Source organism: Bubalus bubalis, chromosome 18, assembly GCF_019923935.1.
Source record: "Bubalus bubalis isolate 160015118507 breed Murrah chromosome 18, NDDB_SH_1, whole genome shotgun sequence".
Lineage (NCBI taxonomy): Eukaryota > Metazoa > Chordata > Mammalia > Artiodactyla > Bovidae > Bubalus > Bubalus bubalis.
Window position 1 is genome coordinate 8,403,175 of NC_059174.1, and position 14,823 is coordinate 8,417,997.

General features: G+C 42.6%; 1 protein-coding gene across 1 annotated transcript; it reads right to left on the minus strand.

Moving 5' to 3' along the window:
* Nucleotides 1-2,912: 2,912 nt before the first annotated feature.
* On the minus strand, nt 2,913-14,784 carry MPHOSPH6 (M-phase phosphoprotein 6). The gene is made up of 5 exons (XM_006044494.4): nt 14,628-14,784; nt 12,288-12,400; nt 6,455-6,545; nt 4,046-4,140; nt 2,913-3,607 (listed from the first exon to the last, which is right to left on the minus strand). Exons 1-5 carry the CDS (start codon nt 14,724-14,726, stop codon nt 3,475-3,477), a joined length of 531 nt encoding a protein of 176 aa, XP_006044556.3. The 5' UTR covers nt 14,727-14,784; the 3' UTR covers nt 2,913-3,474.
* Nucleotides 14,785-14,823: the final 39 nt, after the last annotated feature.

Below are 14,823 nucleotides of genomic sequence, written 5' to 3' on the forward strand. Positions count from 1 at the left end.
CTGTGGTGATCATATACCAATGTATACATGTATCAAAATGTATACCTTAAAGGCATATAATTCATATTTGTCAATTATGAATCAATAAAGAAGGGAAGAAAAGGGGGGAAAAAAAGGATTTCAAGCTCTACCAAGCCCACAGTTTCACAGATATTACTGTTTTATCTGTATCTGTCAAAATCTAGTCAGGAGATAAGTCACCCTTCCTTTAACAGGGGAAATTCAATATAAATAACTGTTAATGGGGTATTAAAAAGCCAAAAAGGTTGAGAGAGAATACTAAAGGTTATCATGCAGGAAACTGCCACTCTTAGGGAAGAGGCTGTAATTGTTCAATTTTAGAAGCTTGGAGGACCCTGGAGAGCTGAAATACAAGATCCTCTGACAAGTAGCTGCTCAGTTAAAACCAGCATCTCCGAGCTGTGAGTGGGGGGTCCTGTGGGCCAGGGTACCAGATAGACATAAGAGGGCATCAAGTGTTACTGACAACCGTGACTGGAACGCCAGCCTCTGTTGGGGTGAAGAGGTATTGGGGGATGGGTGCGGTGGGCAAAGGAATAGGAAGCAGAGAGACAGAAAGAACTGAGCCCCTCCCCCTCCGGTAGCTTTGCTGTTTCCTTTGGGCTTCATCGGCAGATTCCAGTAAGGAGGCAGCTGGCAAAAAAGAAATAGGATTTGCAGAAGGCTTCCCTGATAGCTCAGTTGGTAAAGAATTTGTCTGCAATGCAGGAGACCCCAGTTCAATTCTTGGGTTGGGAAGATCCCCTGGAGAAGGGATAGGCTACCCACTCCAGTATTCTCGGGCTTCCCTTGTGGCTCAGCTAGTATACAATCTGCCTACAGTGCAGGAGACCTGGGTTTGATCCCTGGGTTGGGAAGATCCCTTGGAGAAGGGAAAGGCTACCTACTCCAGTATTCTGGCCTGAATTCCATGGACTGTGTAGTCCATGGGGTTGCAGAGTCAGACATGACTGAGCGACTTTCATTTCACTTCTTCACTTAGCCCAGCATCAAAGCTGAATATAGAAGCGTTTGAATCTGAGAAACAACAGGTTAGAATCTGCTACAGTCCGCTGAGTGGGCCATTCAACATTCACGTACGCCCATGCTTCTAAATGTGATTAAACTTCCCAGAAGAAACACTCCATTTCTCCCAAATAAATTGCAAATATCCTTTGTACAAAAGAGGTTCTCACTCTCTTCTCCAAAATCTCAGTGGACATTCTATCTGTTTCTGGGAAACAGTCATACTATTCATCTTATCTCCTGTCAGTTCTACCCAGACTTTCATCAGACTCATCTGAATATTGTTATCTCAAGGCTAAATAGCAAAGTTAACCCTCTTTAAAAAAATGGACACAATACTAAGAGGAAGGAGAAATTAGCACACATACACACACCAAGAAAGAAAATGTGTGAAACTGCTTGGTAACTTGTTTCTGTAATTGGTTGCAAGTTAATCAACTTCATTTTTCCCCCTACACACTCCATACTTCCTCTTTCCTCAGCCAGTATCTCAACTGCTCAGGGTTGACACCTGCTAGAGCGACCCAAGACTACAGAGTCTAAAGGGTTGAAATCTTTTTCACTTCTGAGGTTGTACTTTTCCACAATTATCCTTCAATTAAAAATAAATTTAAGTTTTAAAAAGTGAAAAAAAAAAAAAAAAACTTATCACTGGACATGGAAGTGCTAAAAACCACGCCCTAGAGGAAGCTCTGGGTTTGACATCCTTCTTCATCACCTATCTTGCAGGAACAACACAAATGTCCCTTTGTTCCCAAGATCACAAGCACCAGCTGGGAGAGTTAACATTTTTTTGCCTGCTGGTTTAGTGGTAAAATGAACAGATTGTTTCAATTTCTGTCTTCTTGGGACCACTGTTGTCTTCCCTAGTGGAAACAAACCTTCCTTGGGAACCCAGAGCTCCAAACAACAGAGATCAAAATCGAGGGGGAGGAAGCAAATGTCTGTGTGGGTTAGTGGGTGTAGCAGTGAGAGGAGCCGTTCCCTTTGCCTCCGCTGATTCCAGACGGTATGTTCTGACCATGGGGAGAGCAGAAGACCCATCTGAGTGCTCAGTGACTCAAAGCATCAGTAACATTTTGTAGGATAAGAGTGTTGTATCCCACCTAGGGCCTCGGTGCGTTGCGCCTTCAGTAGACCACTGCACTGTCCTCTTACGTCAGAGTATCATGAGGGTGGATGAGATGCTCCATAGATTCAGGGACTGTGGTGCCGGCCAAGCGCCGTGAGAGACTTCCAGCTCGTGCCTCAGGAGGGAGAGAGCAGGAAGGTGCGCCTTTCTTACCTTCACGATGAATTCAGAGCCAAATTAACTTCAAAGCCACAACTTTTTTGTAACTCACCAGAGAACTGCGGTCACAGAGCAGTCTGAATCTAGGGAGACTCCGAGAGAGAGGAGGAAAGCACCTCTTTCAATTGCTAGAACATAATTAGATGAAATCAGTATTTCTCAGATGTCCTAGGTAAACATCTCCAGACAGACAGACACACATACACATTTAATTCCATGGGCCTCTCATTTACTATATAGAATAAGGTTCAGATTAAGAGATGGTGTCCCTGGTTCAATCGCTGGGTGGGGAAGATCCCCTGGAGAAGGGAAAGGCTACCCACTCCAGTATTCTGGCCTGGAGAATTCCGTGGATAGTCCATGGAGTCACAAAGAGTTGGATACGACTGAGTGACTTGCACTTTCGAGAGGCAGTGTGGTTGGTGGTAAATTTTACTGGGTTGAACTATCAAAAATTGATCACTGTTTTTGGCCTGTAAAAGTTTCAATCTAATATATCACCATATTCTAAGTTAATGGCTATTGGACATTACCAATTGGACAAAAGTTCCAATACTGAATTAGACTACAATTATTTGATAAGAGAACAAAAAAGTATATGAAAACAGGTATTTATTATAGAACCATGTCTAAAAATTAAGTAAAGGCTTAAACAACAACAAAAAACATAATTCCACACATTGACATTGACTTTGTAGCATGAAAATACTTAGCCCGAAGAGGCAAGTTTGTTCTTGATGAATTAACATATAATAAATTCTCATGACCTGATTCCAAAATATATGTATGAACCGACCTGACATGTTTATAAACATAAGGGCAATTTAAACACTGGTATTAGTTTTCACGAGTTCAATTTAAGGTCAGTGACTGGAGAGTTATATTAAAAAAAAAAATCTGAGATAAAATATTCTTTAGGAAGCTATCACATACCTATGTACACTTGAAGACCAAGGGTTTAAAGTCCACTCTTGATGAACACTGTTAAGCAAAGGATGTATAACATCCATCACATGTCTGTTCCAAAAACAGCATGTTTCCAAAAGTATACATTTCTTTACAAATAAACATTACGCCATTAATAACTATAGAGGAACCTACAGAGTTGAGTTCCAAAATATGCTCTCATCCCTGAGCTATATCTTAAGACCTCCACTTTAATCTTGGGGCTTTAAGAACATCTTCTTTGCTTTAACTGGTTTTATGTCTCCATTTTCATCTTCTTCGTAAATGGCACGGTCTCTTTTCTTGGCAAACTTTTTCCCAATTGTCCCCACCAAGGTCTCATATCTGTTAAGATGATAAAACAGAAAAAGTTTAGTTTCAAATAAAAAAGGAATCAAAGCTTGTCAAGAATATAAAATCAAATACACAACAAAGAATAAGAAAAACCAAAACTATGATTAAAAGAAATAATCTGATTTAAAATTCATGAATTTCTCTGCGAACAATTCTTTTTTTTTTTTTTGGTTTTGCATTATCCTAATAAATTAAGATGTATATTTTAAAATATGTATTAGAAGCAGCACTAGAAATTAGCCCTCAGCTGCCAGCCTGTGACAGGTATGAATCCACCCCAGGTCATGTTAGAAAAAGCAGGAAGTCCCCTTTCTGCTGGGGTTACTCCCTTCAAAGATAGGGCAGACCCATCACTGGGCAGAAGGAGTGTAAGCGTGAGTCAGTGAATGCTGGGCTCAGATTATAAACCTGGTCTAAGATAACACTTACCTTCTAGCCATTTCTTCATCTGACACATCGAGCTCCACTGTTTGCTCTTCAACTTCTTCTGCTTTGTTCTTGGTGTTCATCTGAAGCATTAATTTCTGGAAAAAAAACACTACGGTGGTGACTATCAGGGTCGGAAAAAGCTTGTTAAAGGAACTAGTGCCAGACACATTTGAAGGTAGAGACACAGAATCCACAGAATCTACAGGACTAGCCAAAACTTATTAAGGGAGTCTCTGTAAAATTTAACCAACTTTACTCCACAATATGTTGATATAAGCCAGCTCTGAATTAAAAAAACAAGAAGACAAAGCCTCACTAGATTAGACTTACTGTTAATGAGTTTAAACTGTATTTTAGATCAGAAATGTACTAGTTACTTCTATCTAAAGCAGGCACACTGCTAACACACTGTAGTGAGTGGGGAAAGGAGGAGTAAACTTCATGCATCCTCTGAACTTCCCACTTTTGAGCCAAATGGGAGAAACACTACAGTCTGGAGTAATTTTAAACGCAGCTTGGGTGGTAGCTGGGGAAGGAGAGCAGTGAAGTGCTGGAAGACCAGCGCTGGTGTAACAGTGGGGGGCCTCCTCACCCCTAAACATGCGGGTGGATAACACACTCATGTCCACATGATGTCTGCATGCCATGGATCTTTCCTTGGCTTCTTTTTCTCACATTAATGTTTTCTTGATAGGTATCCACCGACAGACTTAAAAACAATATCCTCTTTACCAGAAAGGTGGGACCAGGAAAGGAAAGCAGAAATCACTTTTGACTAGCTTTTCCAACGTTTAAAGGACTGAAGATGAAGCAGTCTCAGTACAAGCTCTGTGGGGGCGCAGCCTTTGGTTCCCTGCTGCACTTCCAGTGCCTCCACAGGGCTGACACACCACAGGTGCACAGTAAATATTTACTGAATAAACCCCACGGTAGGCATCCCCAGAAACACATAGATACTATGAAATGTGTCCTAAGTACATCCTGCTTGTAATAAAGTAAGTGTTCCCAAGTTGGTATAATTCTCTTTATAGCCAGGTACACTGAACTTTTCTCACAATTTATGACAGCTCAGACCTGCACGCCAAACAGTTCAAAACCTTTTCCCAGAGAGCATATATTAAGTGTTTTAGAGTGCCGGTAATTAAAGTCACTTTCTAATAACGTCCCACATCAAATCTGGAGGGTCAGATCAACACTATTTCCCACTGCATCACTTTGGAGTCCTTGCCCACCCAATACCCTAGTCTCTGGGCATCATTCGCTCATCATCTTTGCTATCTTTTTTAATCTTTTACCCCATTGCTCTCATTCTCTTCCTAATCTAAAGCTTTCAGCAGGCCAGAACAGGAGATATATTAAACACAAACACTTCTAGTGTTGATTTTGTGTAAAGTCGATTTTACTGCCTTAATTAGCACACCCACTCAAAAAAAGTCGAGACAAAGGAAAATCAACCTGCAGTCTTTATAAATAAACACTGGTGTTTAGTTTGGCTAACTGTGGTTGCTCCAGGCATCCTTAGAGAACCAGTTTTCAACCAGGGATGATTCTGCTCACCGAGGGGCCCCTGGCAATGTCTACAATGTCTGGACACAGTTCAGGTTGTCACAGCTGGAGTGTGTATGTGTGTGTCTAGTGGGTAGGGGGCAGAAGTCAGAGATATTGCTCAACATCCCACAGTGCACAGGAAGCCCCCCCCCCTCCCCCCACAAAGGCAATTCTAGCCCCAGTGTCAACAGTCCCAGGGCTAAGAAACTACAGCTTCATGAGACAGTTACCAAACGAAAGCTGTGTATCACAAACCTCCATGTGGTTGGCTAACTACTGATAGGAGAGCTTTCAGTATCTGAGCCAGAGTTCTAATAATTATTTGTTAAATGGACAAATCTGTGCTTCTCTACAAACCTGAGGCAGAAAGATTAAAATAAACAGCTCGGTCACAAGGTAAATACTTCCTTTGAAGACAAACTTTCTAAAGAATCATTTAACAATCTATTTACAAGCTTGAATTAAAAGCTGTCCATTAAAAAGTCAAATTATTCAATTTTTAAGTAACACTTTTTCCATTAGAAAAGATAGATTTATAGATGCCAGAAAATAATTTTTCATAATGGCAGCAAATGAATAAAATCCTGACATTCCTGTAAAAGACCTGAGCTAAAACCCTAATATATACAGTGGCACTGTCAGGGACTGTATCCGCCAAATTAAATCATCTACTCAATTCTAACATAAAACTAGACTGCAATGCCTGTGATTTCTTTAAATAGCTATGGCAATATTTCAGGACTTGTTACTTTCTATATAATGAGGAGAAATGGTGTCTGTTGGGAAAAAACCTAAACCTAATCATTAGCAGAAAGAATTCAAGTGGAAAAATTTTAAATCTGAAGCAATTATATTTAATACCTCAACCTCAGGATTAAATCCTCTGAATGACATTCTTCCATAGAGAAGATCTTCACACAACAAGAAACTCTGCTCTTCTATAATGAAACTCCTAAATGAGAAAATAAAGCTGTATTAATAGCATGTCTACTTGTAGCAAAGCACAGCAAATAAAAGTAAAGATTTCAAATGAAAAATAGATCTTATGGTTCTCAGTGGAATCAAGGAAAAATACACTAAGCTTTCTAACCTAATGTTAGAGATAAAAACGGATTGCTTTGGTCAACAAAAGCACTGTGAGGTAAGAAAAGAGGGTACCTGAATTTTCCAAACATAAAGTGAAGTTTCCTTGATGTTTATGCTCCCTACCCAAGTTTTTTATTAAATTTGCAGAAATCAGTGTCCTAGGTAGGTTTAAGTGAGTGTCTTAAGTTGGAGCTCTCAGCTATATATAACAACGACTGATGTTGAATGACTTAAGCAGAGAAGTAATTTACCCTAAGGATACAGGGTATCTTACAGACACTGGGAGAGCCGGATGAGTGGGACTGGAAAATGAGCAGAAATAAGAGTGGCTAGGTGGCTGACCTCACACCAAACATCATCCAAGTAAAAACGGCGCTGCTGCTGAGAGGGTTCAACACTGGACACCACAGAGGGCATCCAGATGCAGGTGTGGATGTTTCAGTGTCCGAAGGGATTCTCCCACGAGTCACCGGTGCATAACCCCCATCCCAAGTGAGCACATCCGACGACAGCACATGTTCTCCTGAACGTTTTGTTCAGCATTTCTCATGAACTTGAGATTCCCTTTCAACTGGCCAATCTGGTTTCTTGTAGAGTGCAGGTGATAAAACATCACGAATGTCTCAAGTAAATCACCTCCCTTAGGAAAGCACCATACATATGCATTTAAGCCTTCACTTAAGTCAAAAGATGGACCCAAATGCCAGCAAAGGATTCGCAGAAGGACCACTGGCCCCTCAGAGGGCTTTCTCATGCATTTCTATTGACGCAATAACATTAGTATGAAAAGGTGGTTTGTTATCTACAAGCATAGTTTCAATGATGAGGGACACTCATGGAGCTAGCAAATAAGGGAAATATTCCAAAATATAGCTGAAAACATTCTGTATTTTAATTTTCCTGTTTTCATTAATCAGAATCCATAACTTTAGAGCTAAAACACATCCAAGAAATTATCAATTTTGTCAATTATTGCAGATGAGAAACTACTGCTCAGGAAAAAACAGACACACCTGCCTAGGGCCACGAATAACAAGCACTGCAAAACAGGGCAAAAACTCACTGCTGGGGAGCTAGTCTCTGTGGGTCTCCTTCATTTCCGCACGCCTGTGAGTGAGGCCCTAGATGTGCTTTCGTTCTTTTCAAGGATACACGCACAGTGCAAAGCTTTGAAAGGCTGAGCGGCTGTCTCTGTTCTCCTGCTGGAGCAATACACAGACTTGCTTTAAGGCTCAAAATAAGGATACTGCCTACCCTGGGGCCACAGGCAAGTCTGTCTGCAGTTCAGTATCAAAGACTCGGGGCTCCTAAGCTCAGACTTCTCTGTTCTGATGTTAACCTACTGTGGGTACCATGTCATCCTTCCTGGGATAAGAGGAAATGATGCCAACGTGATGCTCAAGCTGCTTGCTGTGCTGTGAGTAATGAAAGTCCTGTCTCTGACTCAGAGCACTCCTGCCTTCCACCAGTATCTGTGAAACTGTAGCAGGCTGACTTGTTAGTTTGCAAGTAGGGTCAATCTCAGACCTCACAGTTCTCGAAGTTCACCAGGCCACAATACATAAGCACAAGAAGCACAGTAGCCAAAAATACTTTTTAAACATCATCCTGTGGCAGGCGAGTCATTAAACTGGCTGTACTCACATCCTCTAAACCACAGCACATCCTTTGGAGAAAAACAACATGGCAACAACAGAGCAAAATCTCTGATCTGGTTAACTTCCACTTCTAGACTAAGTATCAGGTTCCCTGGTAACAGACTCTGAGACAGAGTTCTGCACAGAAGTTTCACTGGGGAGTGCTGGCTGGGAGACACCCCTCTACGGAAGTGAGGGCTGCAAGACTGGGCTGAGGGAGAAGCTGACTTGCAGCGTGGCTACACCAAGACCTCAGCCCCTACAGGGAGCTCCAGAGTTAGGAAGCTCTGCAGCTGTTTCAAGCTGAGGCAAAGCAAGCAGGTCTTAATCCACCTACATAGCCTGGTCACTGGCTAAGGGAGGCATGCACCCTGAATAGTCCTAATGGTCATCACTGAGTTATAGTCCAATATAGCTGAATGGCAACCTCTAGATTCCCAGAGCATATACACAATGAAATCTTCAGTTTCAAGGAGATCGGTAACCCTTTGGAATAATTCAGATGGTACTACCAAGTAAAGGTTCACAAACACAAATGAGCAGAAAGAGTGGTTGAATTTCCTAACACTCAAATATAAGGAAATATATACTGCTAACACTTTGTGCTTTATGCCTAGCACTGTGGTCACTGCTTCACATGTATTACCTCATTTTCTTCTCATATTATCACACCCAATATACCAATGACAAGAGACAGGTTCAATAACTTGTCTAAGATCACAAGTAATCAAGTGGCAGAGGTGGGCATCAAACCCAGGTCTGTCTGTCTCCAGAGCCCATGCACTAAATTAGCCAATCCATCCCACTATCTGGGGTGTTAAAGCACACACACCTCAGGGCCATGTCATCCATTTGCCCTTCCTGGTCTACTTCTCACCCCCCATAGCCCCCACCATCAGTGCCTTGGGAAGCTGCTCTGAATGTAACACATGGAACGGCTTCCTTCCATAGGCTTACTGGGCTGGCTGTGCCCTCAGATAAAGATGGCGACTCTTGCAACACGCTCCCTCCACACAGCCCGTCTTCAGAGTCAGTAACCACTCCCTCCCCTTGACCCTTCAGGCCTGGGGGAAATTATTTCTACTACACAAGCCACTGAGGTGCTGCACTGTCCACAGCTGCTTCCCTACCTCTGCCCACACTTTGGTGGTCTCTGTTATACACTCCTCAAATTACCCAACTTGACAGCTTCATCTCTTCCAGCTGATGTCCCAAACTGATCTTCATTTCTAAACATAAACATGACACTGAATGATGGCAAAAGGTTATTATTAATATTTACTGCTATGATCTGAAAGTTCATGTCCCCCCACAAATTCATATATTGAAATCCTAACCCCCAAAGATGAGGGTATTAGGAGGTGAGGCCTTGGAAAGGTGCTTAAGTCATGAGTGTGGGACCCTCATGAATGGGTTTAGGGCCTTAGGAAAGACCCCACAGAGATCCTCAGCCACTTCTACCAGGTGAGGATACAGCAAGAAGGTGCTGGCTCTGAACCAGGAACAGGACCACCATCAAAACATGACCAGGCTGATATCCTGATCTTGGACTTCCAGCTTCCAGAGCTGTGAGAAATACATTTACGTTGTTTATAAGCTACACAGTCTGTGGTATTTTGTTACAGAACCTGAACAGACTATGTCACATACCTCCCTAGGAAAGGAATCTAAAGGTCATTTTCCTGGGACTAATATGCTATGTTGGGGGGGAAAAAAAGAATACTGAAAACAAGATACAAACGGTCTTGTTTTTCATTAAAAATAAGTAACAAAACATCTGGAATACTCTTGAGCAAGTTTAGCCAAGGCATAAAATTAAATTATACCTCCCTACCAGTAACAGTCCCTTTCCTACCAACCCCTGCTCCCAAATCCATACCACCTTCAGCAGCATCTTCTCCTTCCTCACTGACATCTTGCCTCCTCTGAGAAGCAAGAGAAAAGCAAGTTGAGAAGTAAACAGAAAAAAACAAAGTACTTTCCTTCCATCCCTCCTGGTGGGATGTACTTTCTATCTTTAGAGAAGGACATTCAACCTCCCAAGAAAGATCTAGAGAAGATCAGCCAAGTAAACAATGGACAACAACTGTGTTAGAAACAAAAAAATAAATTATAAGGTATAAAAAGGGAAAACATAAGTGTGTCTGAAGACAATAAGCAGCATCTCTAGTGAGAAACCTATATGCAGGTCAGGAAGCAACAGTTAGAACTGGACATGGAACAACAGACTGGTTCCAAATAGGAAAAGGAGTATGTCAAGGCTGTATATTGTCACCCTGCTTATTTAACTTATATGCAGAGCACATCATGAGAAACGCTGTGCTGGAAGAAGCACAAGCTGGAATAACCTCAGATATGCAGATGACATCACCCTTATGGCAGAAAGTGAAGGGGAACTAAAAAGCCTCTTGATGAAGGTGAAAGAGGAGAGTGAAAAGGTTGGCTAAAAGCTCAACATTCAGAAAACGAAGATCATGGCATCCCATCCCATCACTTAATGGGAAATAGATGGGGAAACAGCAGAAACAGTGTTACACCTTATTTTTTTGGGCTCCAAAATCGCTGCAGATGGTGACTGCAGCCATGAAATTAAAAGACGCTTACTCCTTGGAAGAAAAGTTATGACCAACCTAGATAGTATATTGAAAAGCAGAGACATTACTTTGCCAACAAAGGTCCATCTAGTTAAGGCTATGGTTTTTCCAGTGGTCATGTATGGATGTGAGAGTTGGACTATAAAGAAAGCTGAGTGCTGAAGAATTGATGCTTTTGAACTGTGGTGTTGGAGAAGACTCTTGAGAGTCCCTTGGACTGCAGGAGATCCAACCAGTCCATTCTGAAGGAGATCAGCCCTGGGATTTCTTTGGAAGGAATGATGCTAAAGCTGAAACTCCAGTACTTTGGCCACCTCATGTGAAAAGCTGACTCACTGGAAAAGACTCTGATGCTGGGAGGGATTGGGAGCAGGAGGAGAAGGGGACAACAGAAGATGAGATGGCTGGATGGCATCACCGACTCGATGGACGTTGAGTTTGAGTGAACTCCGGGAGTTGGTGATGGGCAGGGAGGCCTGGCATGCTGCGATTCATGGGGTCGCAGAGTCGGATACGACTGAGCCTGAACTGAACTGAACTAGTCACTTGATAAAATTTAAGTAAAACTACTGTACCACAGAGGCTATCAAGGTAAAAAAAGAGTCAAGGAGGAATGATAAACAGCTTTCAGAAACATTTAGAAAAGTTAACTGATGATGTGAATCATCACTCCTTCATTAAAAATTTACCATGCATCAACCAAGCTTAGAGGTGGAAGAGAAGTGATCTAGTGTGTTATCCTGTTTCAGTAATAACTATCTGGTGACCCTAAGCAATTTACCCTCCCTTAAGCTTCAGTTTCCTCAACCATAAAATGGGTGGAATGATGGTAGCCAGCTCTCAAGTTTGCTGTGAGGATTAAATAATTAAGAGACATACAGTGCTTTGCCCAGGTCCTAGTATATACACTAAAGACTCAGTACATGTTAGCTAAGATGACTGGTATTAACAGTAAAAATTAAAAAGAAAATAAACAAAACACTCTTGACTTTACAAAGCTCAATCTATGGAGAACTCTGTTACTGAAACAAAACTGGCGAGACCTGAAGTACACATATAATCTTCAGAACTTAATACAACAGACAGCACATTGCAGATTTTCTTAAAAGGTCCCCAGCTATCACCAGAGACATATGGCTTAGATTCCTTTATTCTAAGTAAGGAATATAAAAAAAAGAACACTGTTATAAATGATGACAAAATCAATAAAAACATATAAATGCAAGTAGAACTCTTATAGACTTAATGATTAAAAAAAAATATTTACAGGGCTAACTCAAGAAACTGAACAGATATCAGTTCATGGGTTTTATGTCACTGGAATGATGAATCATATTTACAGGGTTGTGAACGTCCAACGTATCATAAAAAACCTACTCTTTCTCTTTCAGCTCAGGCAAATCCAAGTACCAGTGCTCTTCACTAATGATTTTCTTTTCTTCCTCTTCTAGTTGTTTCTTGGTTTCCGAGTCCAGTCCCCTTTGCATGAACTGTCAAAACATAACAAAATCAGAGTCTGCAACTATTTTCCCCAACAACCTCATTTCTCTGGGAATCCGATCTCAAGGGTGGGGGTGGGGTGACCAAGCAGCTTAGCTGGCCAAGACAAGAGGACTTCCAGTACACTAGAAAATAAACAGTTCAGTTCAGTTACTCAGTTGTGTCCAACTCTTTGAGACCCCATGAACTGCAGCACGCCAGGCCTCCCTGTCCATCAGCATCTCCCGGAGTTCACTCAAATTCACGTCCATCGAGTCGGTGATGCCATCCAGCCATCTTATCCTCTGTCGTCCCCTTTTCCTCCTGCCCCCAATCCCTCCCAGCATCAGAGTCTTTTCAGTACTAAATCCTCAACCCTCTCATTCTTGCTCTATATTTAGCTCTGGCTGAACAGCTACACTAGATAAGGAAACCTAAAGCAGCTGCTCCCTTGCTTCTCATAGGATACCCCACTTTATCTGTATACTCTGTGTCTCCTGCTGTTCTGCCAGAAGGCTTTTTGTTGGCAATGGCCAAACTTGCCAGAGAAGCTGGGTAATTGTTTCTGTCTCCTTTGCTTCAAGTGTCCAGTTGAGTGTTCCCTAACCGCCCAGGCAGGGGTAGATAACTTTTAAGTTAACTTCTTCCTTCACAATTACAGAGTCAGATTGTTGGTCTGAGCCCTAAGCAGCCAGCATACCTTCATTTGACTTATTCCAAGACTAAAACAACTGCTAAAATCTTCCCAATGCCTGCTTTGCCAATATACTTCCCTGAAATTTATGACTACAGACCATAAGGAAAGAATGCCCTCTGTTTACTGAAGATCCAAATTTTGCTAATACATATCAAAGAAGTACTTCAAAAATGATTAATTACACTACTACTCACCCTCCGCTCTCACTCACCCTATCCATCCCAGGTTATACTCCAGCTCAACTCCACTCAGGTCTTGCACATGCCATTTACTCTCCAATGTTTCAAAACATTATTTATGCCCTGCTTCCCTTCACTGCAAATTCCATTATTCTGTAAATAAGACATCTAGCAGTTTGCATCTAGAGGGTGGTGTTCAGTGACAAGCAGTACAGAGTTGTACTGATAAGTAAGAGCAGGGGCTTCAGAGCCAGACTGCCTGAGTTTAAGCCCTGTCTACACTTACGTATAAACTGTGTAACTTTGGGCAAGTTACCTACTTCTTGTTTCAGGTGCCTTGGCTGTAAGAGAGGGATAATAATCGTACCCACCTCAATCGGTTATTATGTGGCTTTCCCGCCCTGTAATATGCAAACCACTCAGTGTCTAGCACATAGAGCTAGAAATGTTCGCTAATACCGTTACTTAAGTTTTAAGGCTTACATGTTTCTCCTGTATTAATTCCTATATTCATTTTATCTACCCTTGTCCGCACACCTCATCTGAAAATCAATTTTGTTTGAAGTTGGTGACATAACTTCACCTTCACCTCAACTGTTAAAATTCTCTCTGTTCCCACCACCACTGAAATCCCTCACCCAGATCATCAGTCCTAGCTGGTCGTTATGACTGCAGTTTTGTCGGGTCTTTCTGTCAGCAATGTATTCTCCACAGGACAGTGAAAGTAACGGTGAAAACTTAAGCACAGCTCGTGATACTCGCCCCGGTGCTCAATCGCTTCCCAGTGCTCACAAGATAAAGAAAAAAAATTCCTAATCTGCCCTAAAATTCCTTCCTTGCATGCTGTGATTATTGGCTTCTTTTCCAGGGCCATTTCTTGCTACTTGCCTTCCAGACAGACTGAATGACCTTTAGTTCTCTGAAATTACGGATTTGGGGTGGAGGGTTGCCTCACCAACTTCTGAACTCGCTTCTCCCCCAGTCTGTGACGCTCTGTCCCCCACCCGCCCACCTACCCTTCAGTGTCTACTAGATGCCACTACCCGTAAAAGCCCAAGTAAGTTCCAGGGGCTTCCGGCGCTTCTAGCACCACTGCGCTGAGTACACTGTATTTTAAGTGCCTGCTTAGGCGTCTGTCTCTCCTATCCGACCGCCGGTTTTAAGAAAGAATCGCCGGAATTTATAATCCAGTTCCCGGTGCCTAAAGCAAAGCAGGCGCTGCTCAGTGAATGAATGAAGGCGACAGCTGTAGGTCCTCCGGGGCTTCTCTAATGCCCTCGTACGCCCGCCGCCTAGGCTCCAGCCAGGTCGGAAAGACTAGGTGTCCCCACCGCCCGACCCGCCTCCCTCGCGTCCCCGCACCTTCATGCGCAGCAAGTTCTTGGATAACTTAGTTTTGCGCTCGGCCGCCATACTGACTCCCACCGGGCGCCGCGGTCTGCGACTGGACCCACCGCGCATGCGCGTTTCTGCGTGTGCGTCGGCGCCGTCATACGTAGCGTGCGTCCTCCCGCCCCGTCGGCTCCGCCCCTGTTTCTCGCGCTTTGAGTTGGCCCGC

Excerpts from the sequence above, each read along its gene's own strand:
- MPHOSPH6 (XM_006044494.4), bottom strand. The coding sequence starts at position 14,726 with ATGCGCGGTGGGTCCAGTCGCAGACCGCGGCGCCCGGTGGGAGTCAGT. Across the intron at positions 6,546-12,287 it reads CCTGAGCTGAAAGAGAAAGA|GAGTTTCATTATAGAAGAGC; the intron begins GTAGGTTTTTTA and ends TTTCTCATTTAG. Across the intron at positions 4,141-6,454 it reads GATTTAATCCTGAGGTTGAG|AAATTAATGCTTCAGATGAA; the intron begins GTATTAAATATA and ends TTTTTTTTCCAG.